The 18,229-nt window shown below is 41.6% G+C and overlaps 1 protein-coding gene and 1 pseudogene across 1 annotated transcript; one reads left to right on the top strand and one right to left on the bottom strand.

The window, feature by feature from the left end:
- Positions 1-4,877: 4,877 nt before the first annotated feature.
- LOC141562149 (homeodomain-interacting protein kinase 1-like) lies at positions 4,878-7,877 on the bottom strand. Its single transcript, XM_074302171.1, is given in 4 exon segments — positions 4,878-5,106; positions 5,109-5,326; positions 5,818-6,040; positions 6,146-7,877. Coding segments are annotated over 4 exon segments (2,382 nt in total). The 3' UTR covers positions 4,878-4,897.
- Positions 7,878-15,845: 7,968 nt separating this feature from the next.
- Positions 15,846-17,435, top strand: LOC141562148 (homeodomain-interacting protein kinase 1 pseudogene; annotated as a pseudogene).
- The last annotated feature ends 794 nt before the right edge of the window (positions 17,436-18,229 follow it).

Raw genomic sequence — 18,229 nt, 5'->3', positions numbered from 1 at the left:
AAACTATATTATAAGTTTTATGAAATTGAGTTCAAAATTAATTGTGAATCTTGAAATTTAAAGTACGTTTTTAAGTTTAAAACAAGGTGATTTAAAGTCAAGAGACAAGAGAAATTGATTTACAAAAGATATTCATTGGTTGAAATGGAACATCTAGTCAGAAGAGTTACAGAAAAATGGGACAGGAGAATGAAGGTGACTTAAAAAGGATTGATTAGTAGATGCAAATGATTTCAAGAAGAAATCAGGGGGAAAAAGAAGGAACTGTTTGGATAAGAGTAGTCACAGAGAGAAGGCTGTGAGATGGGGTGTGTTTTTGCACGGGGAAAGCAGCACTGGGAAGCTGCAGCTGCATTTGGCTGAAGAAAACAAACGTGATTTAAAGGGGCAGGCTGATCTTACAAGATTTTAATTGATTGGATATTTGTTTCTTTAGATTCATAATGGTTATGAATATTAAAGAATATGATCAGAAATGTGACTTGTAGTTTGAAAGGATTATTTCAAAAAGTTTAATTGATGTTTTCAAGAACTTTTCAGATTCTTTTATCTGAAAATAAGAAGTTTTAATTAACTATATTGATGCCAATTATCTAAAACAGGACTCCAAGAATAATAGTTTTTGCCTTTGTCCTTTTGAAAATGTATTTGATGTGAAGAATATGTAGTTTGGGATTTTTCTGTGTATTGGGTATTTCAAAAGCTTAATAATTGGTATAATATTCAACTTATTAATGATTCAACATCTACTTAGGTCTGTTGAGAATTGTGTGAATGTTCTGGGATAAGTTTCTTACTATTAGTGATACAAGGTCATGGTAAATAAATGTTTGGGATTTATCTGCAACTTTGGAGATAAAATTCTTTGGGCTTGTAATTAATATTATTTGGGAGTTTTAAAGCTCCACTCTCCGATGTGCTGAAGTTTGAGTTTTAACTGCTTATGTGATGGTATAATTTTGTTATCGCATTTATTTTTTTTCCTGTGACTGATTTCTATGTTTAGAAGAATAGTTAATAAATGATAAGAGGACAATTAACAGTAGTCTGTGAAACCTAATTGTTGTTTTATTTATTGGGAATATAGCTGACAGCCGTTTGCCTGCCTTGTGAAGCCAACTCGGCTCCTGGCTCTTCACATTTGGCAGCAGTCTGGTAAATCAAGTCTTTCTATCTCAGACTGTTCTAACGTTGTTAGATTTGGTTTTTTGTTGTTCTAGATTTTAGTCAAATTACAGATTATTGAACCTCTTCTGAGATAAGGATTAGCCCATCTGAAATTTGGATTGACACCAGAGCCACACCCCAGCATGGTTTAAGGGTCTTTGACATTTTCTCAGCCTGAGGTTGCTAAGATTGAGACCATTGCCCATGCTCCTTCTGTAATTTGGATTGATATGGGGGAAGTGGGAAAGTGGTTGATGAATTATTGTTTAAAATTACAACTGTATTACTGTGTTTTTAAGATTTGGGATGGGAAATTGTTAAAATTGGTAACTGTTGCTGTTAAGGAAGTTATATTGTGTTTATAATATCTATGTTCACTTCAGAACATGTAATTGTTTGAGGGATTTTTTTTTTTAATTTTAGGAAACTCCTCCTGTATAAGTCTGTTATGTATAGGAACTTTAATTCACTCTTGGGATTTATATGTGGGATGGTTATTTGACTATTTTACTTTGTTTTTGGATGATTGCATTCCATGAGGGGAAAAAAAGGAGATAGGGAACTAGGGAAACTGGTGGATTTTTCTCAAAATATCTAAAAGAGTGGGAATCCTTAGTTTTCTGTTCACTTTGCCTTTGATACTGCTGCTCCACCCACTATATCACCAGTTCACCCTAAACTGGAAGTCCTTAAGCAATCTTTTTTTGTTTTTACTGTTTTATCTTTGCAACCCCTAATTCTGTGGCATTGCCCTGGCAGACTCAACTTTTGGGACTATTTTGTTTTTAGGAAATCTCCAAGATAGAGACACCTGTCTTGGGACTGGCAGTCTCAAGCTCTGTAAGTTCAGTTTTTTTTTAAATTAGTTTTATAATTATAAAAATTTTTTGACACTATACATGCATGGGTAATTTTTTTACAACATTATCCCTTGTACTCCTTTCTGTTCCGAATTTTCCCCTGCTTCCCTCCACCCCCTCCTTTAGATGGCAGGCATTCCCATACATGTTAAATGTGTTATAGTATATCCTAGCTACAATATGTGTGAAGAACTGAATTTTTGTTGTTCTTGTTGTTGTTGCACAGGAAGAATTGAATTCAGGGGGTAAAAATAACCTGGGAAGAAAAAACAAAAAATGCAAACAGTTTACACTCATTTCCCAGTGTTTCTTCTCTGGGTATAGCTGATTCTGTCCATCATTGATCATTTGGATCTGAGTTAGATCTTCTCTTTGTTGAAGATATCCACCTCCATCAGAATACATCTTCATAGAGTATTGTTGCTGAAGTGTATAATGACCTCATTAACCCAAGTTTCTTAATTGGTATTATCAGCATTGTCAATAACTTTGCAGTTTTGAGATCAAGCCTCTAAAATTCAGGCTTTGCTTGCCTTCACGGTCTAACTGTGTATGCTCTGATAGCTCTGGTCAGAAATCTGGATTCTACTGGCAGCCATGTCTGTCACTCTGGGTGGGAACTGGTTGTAGTCACTCCAAGCCTCACCCTTCTCCCCTGGATCGTGGTGCCCCCTGAATTGGCAGCATGACTGTTTCGAGCCACTATATAAGCAGAAGCTGAGTTAAGGGCACAAATGACTGTAGACACCTAACACAGTGTACTGTCCATTTCAAACTGGATTCTCTCTCTGAGATGAGGGCCTTTGTATTGCTGATAACTCTGGGGTGTCAGGAAGACATTTGCCCTCATCATAAGTTCTTGCATTTTCTAGTTTTATTTTTGATTTATTTGCTTCACATTGGGTTGCCTAAAATTATGGTGCTGAGAGTCCTCCCATGTATCTAGGGGAGGTAATTCAATAACTCAAATCTTCAGAAGGAGAGTGTGTAATATTGTGCCTCAGTTTCCCTAGATTGTCATCTTTGTTAATTTATCTTTGCATTTTTATGTCTGCCAAATGCCAATCGGTTCTGTGATACCTGGTTCCAAGACAGTTGGTGGAAGCAATTTTTATGGTATGAACCTATTGCAATCAGTGGTTTTATCTTACTGTCACTATATCTATCTTGTATAATTACATTAGTAACCAGAATAGTTCAATGGTCCCTATCAAAATATTGCATACAGAAGATGCTTTTAAAATGATGATCCTTCAGAGAAAAGGCTGGAATACATTTCAGAGGGATGATCTTGTTGGTGAACTTGATAAGCTATGTATAGATATGTTAACTGATTTGGAGCAGTGTGTAAGTTCTTCATAGAAATATGATAAAATGATTTAGATATTACAAGAGGGGAGTTGTGGGGAATAGAGCGAGATAAAGAACTTACAAGCGGATGTGAATTCTTTTTCTGTATTTCTTTTTCATTATTTCTATGGTTCTCCTATGACCTGTATAAAATGAGCATGCCCATATTTACTTGAGCCTTGGCCAGCTGTAGCCATATTTACTTAACCTGAGCTGATGACATTTATCAGTATTTGACATATTTAGATATTTACTCTATTAGCTGAACCACTATCTGCTTGATTAAGTCTGAAGGCCTGATTTTCTGTTTCCTACAAATCAGGAGATTTTGGAGAAACAGAAACCTTCCATCTTTTGTCTCTAGAAGCATTTTTCTTGTCCAGAGTTCTGCATTCCTTGGCCCTGCTGTCCCTAAAAATAGATGTGACAAAAAGAGGACTTTTTGCTTGAAATGCAACTAATATCCACGGGAGTATTTTGCTTGCAGCCCAGACTTGGTCTGGGTGCACACTATGTTTTAGAGATAGAGGGAGAGGAAAGGAGGAACACAGATATTATCACCGGAAGTATATTGTGCGAAATTCTCTGTAAAAGAATTTACATACCCAAAAACATAGGTTGATAAAAGAGGTTTATTTAGGGGTTTGCAAGTAAGGTTAAAGGTAGAAAGACTCCAGGGCCAGGGCTGGCCATGGCCGGGCATGAACCCTTGACATAGTCTGAGTATGCTATATTTGGGGCTCCTGAAAAGAGTGGTCTCCAGTTTTGTCCTTTTTTATAATTGGGAGGAGGGCTTTTGGTAATCTTGAAAGGGGCCTATGGGTGGAGTCTTAAGGTGGGCTCCTGGCTGGTTTCAGCCAGGATTAGAATTTGAACAGAATTCAATGGGTTTTTAGATAAGGAAGTGTGTGTGCTGGGGTTAGGGGGTTGGGGAAACCTGAGGAGAATGAGATCTTAGACAGTCCAAGTTAGCTCAGATACCATGGGTTCTGGGAGAGCCCGGATATCTCCCATTGGGATTAATGGGGGCTAGGAATTAGAAAGGAATCTTAACCCACATCACCTTCATCCTCTTCAGCTTCCTGTATAAAATAAGGGGGATTACATTGTGCTAGCTCTTTTTGTAGTGTAGGTAACTTCTTTATTTCTTTTTAATTAAAGCTTTTTATTAAAAAAAAAAAAAAATTGCATCCATAATTTTTCAACATTGACCCTTACAAAACCTTTTGCTGCAAATTTTCCCTTCCTTCCCCTCAACCCCTTTCCTAAATGACAGGTAGTCCAATACATTAAATATTCTTAAGTACGTTAAAATATATGTTAAATCCAATATCTGTATACATATTTATACACTCATCTTGCTGTACAAGAAAATAGGAACAAGAAGGAAAAAAAAATCTGAGAAAGAAAATAAAATGCAAGCACACAATAACAGAAAGCACATAAATGAATGTTCCCTATTTGCCTCTTAAAGTGTTAGGATGATTATTAGGTGGGATGATGATAGGCTGAGGCTGATCTTACACAGGAACCAGGGGATGATAGGAAGAATTGGTACAGAGTGGGCTGCTCCCAATCAATGAGTAGACTTGAGTAGGTAAGACATCCAATGTAGAGACAGTTTTGGCCTGAGCTGGGGCCGGCTGCTTGTTCTTCTTGGAGGAGAGGGCACTTGACTGTTGCTGCCTGGCAACATGATCTACTCCAACATTGAGTGGATGAGCAGTGCCAGATTCACGTGGTTCTTCAGCAGAAAGGGATACTGCATAAGGCTACTGTACTGGCTGCCATGTGAGTGTCCATTCCTCCAGTCCCCCAGCTGCTGGCCACACCCCATGGCCTCGGGCATGACCACAGTAGGCTGAACAGAACTGTGTAGAGCAACCCTAGATAACTGCTGCCAAGTTGGAGATAAGAGGATCTTCTGGGTTCCTCCAGGTCAGGCCTGCAGTACAGCAGCAGTGTGTTCAACCAGCTCTGGCCAGCCAGCTGCAAAGCTCAGAGTAAAAGGCACAGCATGCTATGAAATATATCTGACAAAAGAATTATCTTGACAGAATAAAAAAATAGGGGTTCAAGGCCCCTCATTTCTAGAATAATAGGACTCAAACCTGTATTAAAAAATTACCATTTGTGCTCCCATTACACCATATCATAGTAAGGTCAGCTAAATAAGCTATCCGGTCCATACCCCAAAAATGTTGGGTCACACCCTTCCCATACTGATATCTCCTATGGACTCATCATTTTATCACTAAGCATCCTCATCAGCACATGCCTTACCTTATTCAGCAGCCACTGGTTTACAATTTGAATAGGCTTAGAAATTAGTATACTAGCAATCATCACCATAATAACCTTTCCAAACATCCATGTACTACTGAAGCTGGTGGCTGCTTGAGGATGGAGAGTTGCTGCCATGAGTGGTGGACAGCTTCCCTGGCTGAGGTCTCCTGACTGGATCTGTAATGGCTGAGCAGCAGGCACCTGGGGTACCATTGGCACAGCATTCTCCATCCTCCCAGGGAATCCAGAATGCTGAGCAGATGCCTGGAGTCCAGTTTGAAAAGCAGGGGGACGCACGACGAAAGTCTGCAGGAATGGATCAGTCTGAGTGCAAATGGCAGTAGTTCCAGGCTGCAAGGAGACACTCTGCTGGGCAACTCCTGCCACAGGTGCTGCCCATGATGGATACAGGGCAGACGGGTAATTCAGCAGGGGGACATCCGAATCAGCCAGAGAGTGTGTAGCTGCAGCTGCAGTAGAACTGGACGCCAAAACACTGGCGACACTGTGCCCGGGATTGAGCTGGTTGCTGAAGGTCATGGTTAGATTTGTGCTTTTGGTGGGGGCAACATGGGTAGCAAATGGGCTCTTGATCTGTTTCACTGGATCATCCATGTGCCCTGTCCTTTGGCAGATCTCCATATTCTGAAAGCATGACAAAACATGATTGCTGGGTGGGAAATCCAAAAGATGAGTCATTGTCACAAATGGGTGGTTGAGGGTTTTCCATGGAGTAGCTCTCTTATCTGCATCAATTGTCAGCATCTTCTTCAACAAATCAATGAACTCTCTTCTATCTGCTTTTTCTGCCATCATATCTGTTCCCTCTAAGTCTGTGGACCTATTCACTTGGGCCATGTCATCTAAACAGTTGAATATGTACTTGCGGGTTTCGCTTGATTTGATTCCTATTTCCCATTCATGCTCCTCTGGCGTCTTTAGTCTCCACAGTGGGTAACCCAAACGAGGATCTCTGTTGAAAAACATGCTTGTTTTTGTTCCTGCACTCAGAAGGTATTCTGCTGGGAGGCCTTGTGTTTGTGAAATGTAACAAATCTGCTCATATTCGGAAGCCCCGGCATAGAGAGGCCAGCCCAGAAACAACTCCGCTATCACACAGCCCAAGGACCACATATCAATAGCCTCCCCAAAGGGCAGTCCAAGAATTATTTCAGGAGCCCTGTAGTAGCGTGTCTGTATGGAGGAGGAGCACACAGCTTTGGATATATACCTGGCAGAGCCAAAGTCAATGACCTTGAGGCGGTATGGCTGCTGCACAGGATCCACCAGCATGATGTTTTCTGGCTTTAGGTCCGTGTGGATCAGGCCAAGGTTCTTGAGCTTCCTCAGAGCTGTGGCCACCTGCTGTAGGATGGGCCGGATGTACATGAGCTGCAGTGGACGAAACTTGTTCTGCTTTAGGAAATCATACAGGTTCTGTTCCAGCATCTCAAACACCAGGCAGGTGTGATTCTGGTGCTGGAAGCACTCATAAAAACGGACAAAATTGCATTTATCAACATTCTCCCTGTTTAGGCAGGAAAGGATGTTCACTTCAATCTGGCCCTGTTGGGCATAGGCAGGATGGTTTTTCAAGATCTTAATAGCAACAATTTCCTTGGTACTCTGCTTCCAGCACTTGGTCACCTGCCGAAATGTCCCCTGGCCCAAGAACTCTAGAACTTGGTAACTGTTGGTCATGGAGTAAAGGATTTCATGCTTGACCAGCTGGTAATCCCCTTCTCTGCTGGAACTGCTGGTCTTGGTGGTCATGGTGGTGGTCGTGGCAGCGGCACCCACCACAGTCCTGTTCTGCTGCCTGAGAGGGGGATGTTCTTCTGTGATTTGCATGTTACCATTGTTGTCCACCTCCTCACTTTTTCTCTTCAATCCACATTTTTGATAAGGCTCCAGCAAAGAAACATTGCCTCTGTGAGTGAGGGTCTGACTGCTCTGGAAAGATGTGGTGGCACCAACACCCGTGAAACTTGTCACCTGGTGAGAGGAGTTGGCTTGCCCCTGTGTGCCTGAGACGTTCTTGCTGTAGGTAGAATACTTTTTATTTCTGCTCTGTCCTGGAACATCCCAGCCAGAAGGATCTATTTTCCGTTCCTTTGCACTGCAGAAGGCACTTGATAAGATTGACAGAGGGGAGAAAACCTGCCACTGTGAGTGCATGCCCCACCAGTGAATTATGTCCAGCATCTTTTTCATGTTCCCATACCTTTTGTCCATTTTAACTGGGAAAATTTTGGAGGTTTCTAGCACACACTCGTACTTGTGCTCTCTCTCTCTCTCTGTCTCTTCTGTCTCTTCTCTCTCTCTCTTCTCTCTCTCTGTCATTTTAGCCAGTCTTCTTGGTGTCATATGACATCTGAAATCTCTTTTGGTTTATATTTCTCCAATCAAAAAATGATTTAGAGAAAATCTTCATCTATTCTCGTGTTCTATTTTCTCCAAATTTTAATGGTTCCTGGGGAGCAGATCTCTTGTGGACCTTCTACAGCCAGGCTTAATTTTAGGTTCAGATCAATAATCCCAAAACACAGCCAGGAATTCAAGTCCAGATCTTCTCCTTGACCCCATGCAGACTGACTTTCCCATTCAATGTTGGCTCCTTATATCTTCCCAGAGAATCCAGGAGCTTGTGACAACTCCTTACAGAACCAATGAGCAAACTATTGTAAAGGTGTGAATTCCTTCAAAGGTCTGAACTCCTTTAAAGGTGTGAATTCCTTTAAAAGGGTGAACTCTGAATTCACAGAGCTAGAGAATTGTTAAGTACCAGACAACCGATTTAGCACCTAGTAATACTCCTAACAACAGAGTTGTGAAAACACAGGTACTTTGTAATCTAAAGAGTTATAGAAGTATGATTTAATACTACTTTATATGTTTTCATATGTACTTCATTATATTTTCTGTTTTAAAAATCTTTATTTTTCTTTTCCATCCTGGAGCTTTTACTTCTTGGTATTTTTTGGACAGATACTTTTTTTTTTTTTTTTTTTTTTTTTTTTTACCCAAACTCTATCCACAGTGGTTTTATGCTCTTTATGCCCTTCCCTCAGGAATCACAGTTGGTATTCTTTTTTCTGATTCATTAACTAGTAAGGATTGAACCTTTTCCATTTAGTCATGTCACAAAGTTGGGTCTCTTAACTTTAAAATGTCTTAAAACTTTCATTTGTTGTTCTTTTTAGTTCAGGTAGGCCTTGTAGTTCTCTGCTCCTATCCCATTTGCAAATGACTCTTCGGTTTATATTCAATTCTGTTTAGGTTTTACTGAATGCCTACAAAGTGTAAGGTATTCTGCCTATTCCCCTTAATGGATCCAAGTCATTCCTCTGACACTTATTAATGGTATGACCTTATCCAAGTGACTTTTCTCTTCCCTCATCTATGAAAAAAAAGAGTTGGACTAGATAGAGAGAGGATTCTCACCCTTTCTATGTTATAAACTTCTATGAAAATCTGATGAAGTCTATAAACCGGGTGTATGAGTCATGTTTTCAAATGCATAAAATAAAATAAATAGGGTTACAAAGGTGATCAAGTGTATTGAAATCAAATTGTCTTTTAAAAGCATAATTATGGACACCAGGTTAAGAACTCCTGGACTAAATGATCTTTAAGGTTCATTCTAGCTATTATTGTATTTTTTTCTCCCCAAACTTTGTCTGATTCTAATTTCACTATTAATAATAAGAGTAATACAATTCTATCATGCTTCCCCAGTGGTAGCTTCAACTCTTCACTCTTTAACTTTCTCCCTATCCATATCCAATCTATTCCTAAGATCCTATAAATTTTTATATTGGCAACATTTCCAAGTAAATCCCCTTCCATCCTTCAAGACTGCTACCCCCCTGATGCAAGGCACTCATCAACTCTATGGTTAGACTATTACAATAGCCTCTGGTTGAACTTGTCTCAAGTTTCTGCTCATTCCAGTGCATCTCCCACTCAGCTATCAAAGTGATCTTTCTAAAACACAAGAATGACCAGGTCATTATCCTATTCATTCAATTGTCATGAGTCCTTATTACCTTCAGGACCAAACATATAATTTTGTTTTCACTTTAAAATCCTTAATATTTTGGCCCTTTATTTCCTTCCTATTGAAAGAAACTATTTTACTATTATATTTATAACCAATTTTGATTTTGGGATTGTGGCTTTTCTCCTTTATTCTCTATTTTAGATCCCAATTGGTGAAGGAGAAAATCATCTAGAGTTGTTTGCATGGAAATTTATTCCCTATTCAGATTGCTGGAGAGAGCAGAATCTCATGGTCAAACTGATGAAAGTTAGATAAGGGGCATCTAGATGAAATTTGGGTTAGTTTAAGTCTACTGGCAGCTTCGGGATACAGGGTGTCAAATCGAGCTCTCCTGCAACCCCTTTGGATTCGGTGCAAGGATACAGAGTTAAATGATTTCTAGTAGCAGTGTAAGAGTCCTCTGGAAAGAAATTTAAAGACCTGAAAACCTAGATTAATAAAAGAAGTTTATTTGGCGGTTTGCAAGTAAGGTTATAGGTAGAAAGACACCAAGGCAATGGTTGGCATCGGGAAGACACGAATTCTTGGCATAGCCGGAGTATGCTATGTTTGGGGCTCCTGCAAAGAATGGGCTCCAGTTTCCCTCTTTTTATAATGGGGGATTTTGGTAATTTTGAAAAAGGGCCCATGGGTGAAGTCCCAAATTGGCACCTGGCTGGTTTTGGCCATGGTTAGAATTTGAATAGAATTGAATGGGTTTTTAGATAAGGAACTGTTTGTGTTGGGGGTGGGGGTTGGGAAACCTGAGCAGATCATTAGAGTGGGTGCTGGGACAGCCCAAGTTAGCTCAGATCCAGTGGGGGCTGGGATAGCCTGGATAACTTCCATTGGCCTTTATGGTGGCTGGGAATTAGAAAGGAATCTTAACCCACATCATTGTTCCCCCTCAAACAGTTAAAAATTAAATTCATTTTAAAAAAGATTTGGGGCAGTGTCCCTCATTTGAGGCGGGGTTGAAGATTTTTTCCAAGGATCTTCAGAGTAGCAGTGTCCCTTTTTCTTTTCCCCCCTCAAACAATCTCCTCCTGATGCATGTGGGAAAAGGGGCCATGATTTCCTCTTAACTTCTTGAAGCTGACAAGGGTCATAGAGATTTGGGGTTTCAGCCAGGAGGTGAGGCATGAGGTGTGGGGGATGGCAGGAAGGCATCTGAGGAGCATCCCGGTAAGTCGTCCCCAGTCAGTTGCCCAGGCAATGTTCTCCAGGCTGAAGGGCAGCTGAGAAACCAAAGTTTGGAGCCTAGAGAAAAGAGATCTGGGGAACAGATTAAAAGTGAGGTCTCATCCAGGCTGTTGATGGTGACATTCAGGAATGGTGAAATGTAACAGGTCCCCTCTGCAGGCTGCTTGTAAAATGCTGATTACCCATCTAACTATCAAAGAGAAGTAGGAGAAAATGATGAGAGAAAAGATTATTACTCTATAGCAAAAGGTGTGAACTAGCCTGGAGTTTAGTTCTTTTCACTCTTAATTTCCAGGAAAGCTAAGTCAGAAGAGGCAAAAGGCTTTAATATCTATTCAACATAAGAATGCACTGTAAGGTCTTGGAAATCTTTTAACTGTGGCTGCTTTTCTTTAAAATAGGGGTTTGGTTTCTCAATCTTCTTAGAAATGTAAGCAAAGATCCTGAGTCTTCCCTTCTATTTTCCCCAGACTTATGGGGGGGAGGGGGGGAATCAGGCAGAGGGGGTACACAGTGTCAGTGCTGTATACCCAGCTTACCAGCTCCTGAGGTGTTCCCTGTGGTGGTCTTTCTTACAGGAGTCTGAGAGAGATTTGTATTTAAAAGAGCACATCTGCTCTGAGTGTTTCTTTCAGGAGGCAGAAGTTTCACTGAGAAGAAAAGAGCTAGAGTCTCAGGTTAGAGTTAAAGAAAAAAAAACCTAACATCTGTTTCAAGGGCTAAAAGGGTGAGTGGGTCCCCGGTCCATTAGGCTGGGGTTTTTCAGCTTTGAAAGAGACTAGGCTGCTAGGTGTGTCTTGATAGCCTCTTTCTGTCTGAGGGCAGAAGTGTTAAAATGCTAAGGAAGCTCCTTTCATGGTGGGTGGATAGAAATGGAATCCCTTTCAGCTAATCTAATTTGTGTTCAGGATGTGAGGTACAGGTATTTTTCAATCCAAGTGTGTCTCTTGACAGTGTAGAGGTAGGGGAATCATCCCCAAGCACCCCAATTCTATAGCTTTTCATTCTCCTTGGCGTTCCCGAGAGAGAGAGAGAGAGAGAGAGAGAGAGAGAGAGAGAGAGATGAAAAAACTTTAATTTTTTTGTCAATTTGCAGAAGGATTTACAATTGATGTCTCAATATAAATATCCAACTGAGTGTTTTGAGCTCTACACAGGTCAGCCAAGTCCTGGGAAGCTGCCTATCTCATTTCAATGGTAGAAAGGGTGGGGGTTCATGTTACCTCATGAACAGTCAATCAGAAAGACTGAAATAAACACAGGCTGTAGTATGGAGGACTGGATTGAGTCTCCAGGGAGAGATGACATAATCAGGGGAAGATGGTGTCTTGATAAGACATCCTGATAGCTTAGGATGGAAGAGGCATTCTGATATTCTAAACCCAAGTTCTTTTACACTTATCTGGTCTGATAAGGAGGCCAGGGAGGTTTGGCAGAACTGGGAAGCAGGGAAAGTGAGGCGGCTCTGAGTCAGAACAATTAGGGACACTGTGTTAGGACAATAATAAATAAACCTGACTAAAGGCATAAAAATATAAGGATTTATGGCAAGGACCAGTTTCTCCTTGATAACTCCAGAATTATTAGCATCAAACAGCATTCCTCATTTAGAGAGACACAAAAGTCTCCCTGTTCAAATACTCTGCAGTTGGGGGGAATCTCAACCAGAGATGGACAGTCTAGAGGTCTGTGGTCATTTGTGCTTTAAAGTCAGCCTCTGTTGAGTAGCAGTGTTCAAGGCCATCCTGCTGCCCTAAGAGGGACATCCCATGTCTGTCAGAGGCTCTAAAATAGGGAAAAAACTGGGGCCTGGAATAGCTCCACTTGTCCCCTTCTCTTTGGAACAGGAGCTGCTAGTAGGATACATATTTCTGAGGAAATTATAAACTTACACCAAGGCAGGCAACTCCAATCTATTAGAATCCTGATATCAAAATATTGAAACAGTAATTAAGGAACTGGTGTAGCAGGAGGGGAGAAACAGATCAGAGGGACTCCCATTCCTTGGACAGGTATCTGATTTCTAGTTGTTTCTAAAGAATAATCCCAAAGGCTGAATAAGGGATTTCAAAGTTAAAACATAAGCCAGCAAATCATAGTACACTAAATTTTATTCAAAGAGTAAAATAATTTCCAATTCAGTCTGAATTTAATGATATAGGAAGTAGGGCCGAGATGTCTAAGAAAAATACATCAGTTTTTCCCAATTTCCTTACCAGCTTTAATCAGTTTCCTTCCTCTTCCTTTTTTACACAAATTATCAGGTCATACATAACAGACTAGTAAATTTCCTAAAATCACTTAAACATACAGCAATAGTTAAAGTTTCCTCCATTCAGCAATCGTTAAAATTTCTCTCATACAGCAATAGTTAAAGTTTGAAAAAATCCAGTTTTAACAAGTCTTAAAAATAGGTCAATTAACTTAAAGGCGGGTCTATCTTGGAATCTTTTACAAAGCCTCTGTGGAATGTGGGTGTAGAGGAATTCCATGTGGCCCCCTTTTTTCAGCACTCCATTTTCCAAGAGGCAAGGGGGAAGGAGAGGCAGCTAGGCTTCACCCCAGGCTAACTAGGTGCTTAGCAGATAGCAGTGGTCAGTAGAAAGACAAAAAATTCTGCCTCAACCAACCTTTAGTGGGTTGAATGTGGGGGTGGTGGAGCATTTGGAAAAGTCAGACCCTAATTGGAGATATGTGACTCCTGAAAAGAAAGTTTGGGGTTGGGTGAGTAGAGAGAGAGAGATTGGAATTCTACCTGGAGTTCATGTGTTGAGATTAAGCTATTTGTCTCAACTCCAGTGTTTGGCTCTGCATTAAGAGACAGCTTAAAGGAGAATCTATTCATATTCAATACTTGCTCCTTGGACTGAAATGCCAGAGAAGCTGAGGCAAGATAGAGATCAGTTTAGGGAAAGTGAGGAAGTAAAAGAAAACTGTGGCACAACAGAAGAGAGAAACAGTCTAGAGAGGAGCCAAATTGTTATTAGTAAAGGAGCTTCCCAATAGTTTCTGTCTCTCCCTTTAGCTCATTTCCCACCTGCAGTCAGGGAACAAAGAAGGAGAAAAAGACAAAAGAAACTATCTTCACTCTCTTAACAATGAATTTAATTTGCCTTGATTTGGATTATTATTACCTAGCCATCATTCCAAAGGTCTTTTTGAAGCTACTACCTGAGCAGGGTCAAAATCTAGGAAAGAAATATTTAATTGTTGGCAGGGGTTATAGAATGACAATCCAGAAAAATAGGAGAGTGTGCTAGGAGAAAAAGGCTTACATGTAAGGTTAGGTAGGAAAGTGAGACAGAGAGAGGCAGAGCAGATATCTAGGTTTTATCTGTCCAGGAGCATGTTAAGTGCCCTGAAGCTAAGGAAAAAAGTGAGCAGTTTAAATTTGGTAGATGAGCTTGCTCTCTGAGAGACCTGAAACTCTCGGCTCCTTTAAGAGCCAGGTAAAAGATCTGGGAGAGGCATGTCCCCCTTCTCTAGCTTGCAGGCAAAGTACCATTTTAAGAGTTTTGAATCCCCAATTTCCCCACTGTACAGTACCCCAAAAAGGTAACAGGATGGGAGCATTTAAAGGGCAGGTTGCCAAGCCACATGGGAGAGGTTTGAGAGAAGAGAGAGAATGCGGGAAGAAAGAGATGTTATCTTACCCAGTGCTTCCCGGATGATGAGGGCTCACCATGGAAATTGAGGGCAGGTAGCTCCTACCTTTGTTCAGGGAGCAGCAGCCGGGTAGAACTCACCCCAATCCAGTGACCTTTCTCCTCATGGCTACAGCCTGAACACTACAGTGGAGTGGGAAAGGGACTCAAACACATGTTTCTCCCCCAGAACAGATTAAAGAGACTGCTGGCCTGGAACCCCCAGGAGGGTGGGATCCTCAGAATGGCCATGTGGGGGGGAGGGGTGAAGAAGAGAAACTTCCTCCCATCGGGAATAGAGAGAGATAAGGTGAAGAACTTACAAGAATATGTGAATTTTTGTCTGTATTTTATTTTCATTATTTCTATGTTTCACTTATGAGCTGTATACTATGAGCAGGCCCATATTTACTTGAGCCTTGCCCAGCTGTAGCCATATTTATTTAACCTGAGCTGATGACATTTATCAGTATTTGACATATATCGATATTTAGTCTATTAGCTGGACCACTATCTGCTTGATTAAGCCTGAAGGCCTGATTTTCTGTTTCCTAGAAGTGAGGAGATTTTGGGGAAACAGAAACCTTCCATTCCAGTCTCTCCAAATAGTAAGACCCAATTAGCTGCCTTCCCCTTCCCTTCTCAATGCTCTTTTACTTGTCATGTAATTTCTTGTATCTTTACTACTTCTTTAGCCCTCCTACTTTGAGTATTCTCTTTCTTATTTCTCTTATGTTTTAGAGATAGGTTGAGAAGAAAGGAGGAACACAGATATTATTCCCAGAAGGATACTGTGGAAACAGCTGAGAACCCATATTGGTTCTGAGAGCCCTGAAAAGGTTAACTTTCCATTTGATAGCCAAATTATGTCTAATTTTCAGGTTTCCAGTTTCTGGAGTTCCAATTTTAAGGTTTCCTGAACCACATGATGAGAATTAGGTAAAGGTTGCTTAAATGAAATTTGGGTTAATTGAATTCTAGTGGCAGGTTTGGGGTACTGGGAGTCAACCTCTGCAACCACTTTGGGTTAGGCACAAAGATACAGATGTAAATGAGGTCTAGTAGCAGCTCAAGAGTACTCTGTAAAGGAATTTACAGACCAGAAAACCTAGATTGATAAAAGAGGTTTATTTTGGGGTTTGGAAGTAAGGTTAAAGGTAGAGAGATGCCAGGGCCAGGGCTGCCATTAGGCAAGCAGGAAGGAACCCTTTTTTCAGCCAGGATTAGAATTTGAATAGAATTCAATGGACTCCTGAAATCATTCTTGGACTGCCGTTTTGGGAGGCTATTGATATGTGGTCCTTGGGCTGTGTGATAGCGGAGTTGTTTCTGGGCTGGCCTCTCTATGCCGGGGCTTCAGAATATGAGCAGATTTGTTACATTTCACAAACACAAGGCCTCCCGGCAGAATACCTTCTGAGTGCAGGAACAAAAACAAGCATGTTTTTCAACAGAGATCCTCGTTTGGGTTACCCACTGTGGAGACTAAAGACGCCAGAGGAGCATGAGTGGGAAACAGGAATCAAATCAAGAGACACCCGCAAGTACATATTCAACTGTTTAGATGACATGGCCCAGGTGAATATGTCTACAGACTTAGAGGGAACGGATATGTGGGCAGAAACAGCAGATAGAAGAGAGTTCATTGATTTGTTGAAGAAGATGCTGACAATTGATGCAGATAAGAGAGCTACTCCATGGAAAACCCTCAACCACCCATTTGTGACAATGACTCATCTTTTGGATTTCCCACCCAGCAATCATGTTTTGTCATGCTTTCAGAACATGGAGATCTGCCGAAGGACGGGGCACATGGATGATCCAGTGGAACAGATCAAGAACCCTTTGACCACCCATTTTGCCCCCAACACAAGCACAAATCTAACCATGACCTTCAGCAACCAGCTCAATCCCGGGCACGGTGTCGCCAGTGTTTTGGCGTCCAGTTCTACCGCAGCAGCAGCTACACACTCTCTGGCTGATTCGGATGTCCCCCTGCTGAATTACCCGTCTGCCCTGTATCCATCAGGGGCAGCACCTGTGGCAGGAGTTGCCCAGCAGAGTGTCTCCTTGCAGCCTGGAACTACTGCCATTTGCACTCAGACTGATCCATTCCTGCAGACTTTCGTCGTGCGTCCCCCTGCTTTTCAAACTGGACTCCAGGCATCTGCTCAGCATTCTGGATTCCCTGGGAGGATGGAGAATGCTGTGCCAATGGTACCCCAGGCGCCTGCTGCTCAGCCATTACAGATCCAGTCAGGAGTCCTCAGCCAGGGAAGCTGTCCACCACTCATGGCAGCAACTCTCCATCCTCAAGCAGCCATCATCACACCACAGCAGGTGGTGCCCTTTACTCTGAGCTGTGCACCTAGCCGGCCGGCGCTGGTTGGACACACTGCCACTGTCCTGCAGGTCTGGCCTGGAGGAACCCGGCAGATCCTCTTACCTTCAACAGGGCAGCAGTTCCCTGGGGTGGCTCTACACAGTTGCGTTCAGCCTACTGAGGTCATTCCCCAGGCCATGGGGATTGGCCAGCAGCTGGGAGACTGGAGGAATGGGCACTCAGGTGGCAGCCAGTACAGTAGCCTTATGCAGCAGCCCTCTCTGCTGACAAACCACGTGACTCTGGCCACGGCTCAGCCCCTCAACGTTGGAGCAGCTCATGTTGTCAGGCAGCAGCAGTCAAGTGCCCTCTCCTCCAAGAACAAGCAGCCGGCCCCAGCTCAGGCCCAGACTGTCTCTACATTGGATGTCTCACCTACTCAAGTCTCCTCACTGATGGGGAGCAGCTCACTCTGTACCAACTCTTCCTATAGTCCCCCGGTCCCTGTGCAAGATCAGCCTGTCATCATCCCACCTAGTAACAATCCTAACACTCTATGAGGCAAAGCTAGAACATTCATTTGTGGGCTTTCTTTTGTTATTTGCTTGCCTTTCATTTTTGGTTCTCTTTAATTCATCTAGGCCTTGTGGTTCTCTGCTCCTATCCCATTTGCAAATGCCACCTCAGTTTATATTCAATTCAATTTGGCTTTTACTGAATACCTACAAAGTATAAGGTCCTCTGCTTATTCCCCTTAATGGACCCAAGTCCTTTCTCTGACACTTATTAAGGGTATGACCTTATCCGAGGGACTTTTCTTTTTCCTCTCCTATGAAACAAAAGAGTTGGACTAGATTCTCACAAGGATTCTCACCCTTGTGATGGCATATGCTTCTGTGAAAAATCTGGGGAAGTCTATGAACCCGGTCTTTCACTCATGTTTTCAAAAGCATAAAAGCAAAGAAATAGGCTTACAAAGGAGATCAACTGTCTTGAATTATAATAATCCAAATGTCTTTTGAAAACAAATTTAGGCACCCCAGGTTAAGAACTCCTGGACTAAATGATCTCGGGGGTTCATTCTAGCTCTCAGGTATTGGCATTTTGTAAGGGTATGTCCAGCTAAGACTATTTCCAGCTAAAGACACTCTTTGTCTCAGTTATATTTCCCACAGGCCTTTGAGACAAGCAGCTTCTACCATTCTAAAGGTAAGCTCCTCAAGGACAAGAACAGAACAGGAATTATGCCCTCAAGGAACTTATTGCCTAATAAAGGTGATGGCACCTTTATTACTTAATTTATCACTTAATTTACTTAATTATTTATTTAACTTTATTATTACTTTATTTACTT

This window comes from Sminthopsis crassicaudata, chromosome 3 (genome assembly GCF_048593235.1).
Source record: "Sminthopsis crassicaudata isolate SCR6 chromosome 3, ASM4859323v1, whole genome shotgun sequence".
NCBI classification, from domain to species: Eukaryota; Metazoa; Chordata; class Mammalia; order Dasyuromorphia; family Dasyuridae; genus Sminthopsis; species Sminthopsis crassicaudata.
Note: the sequence above shows the minus strand (reverse complement) of the source record. Positions and strands in the feature narration are given on the sequence as shown.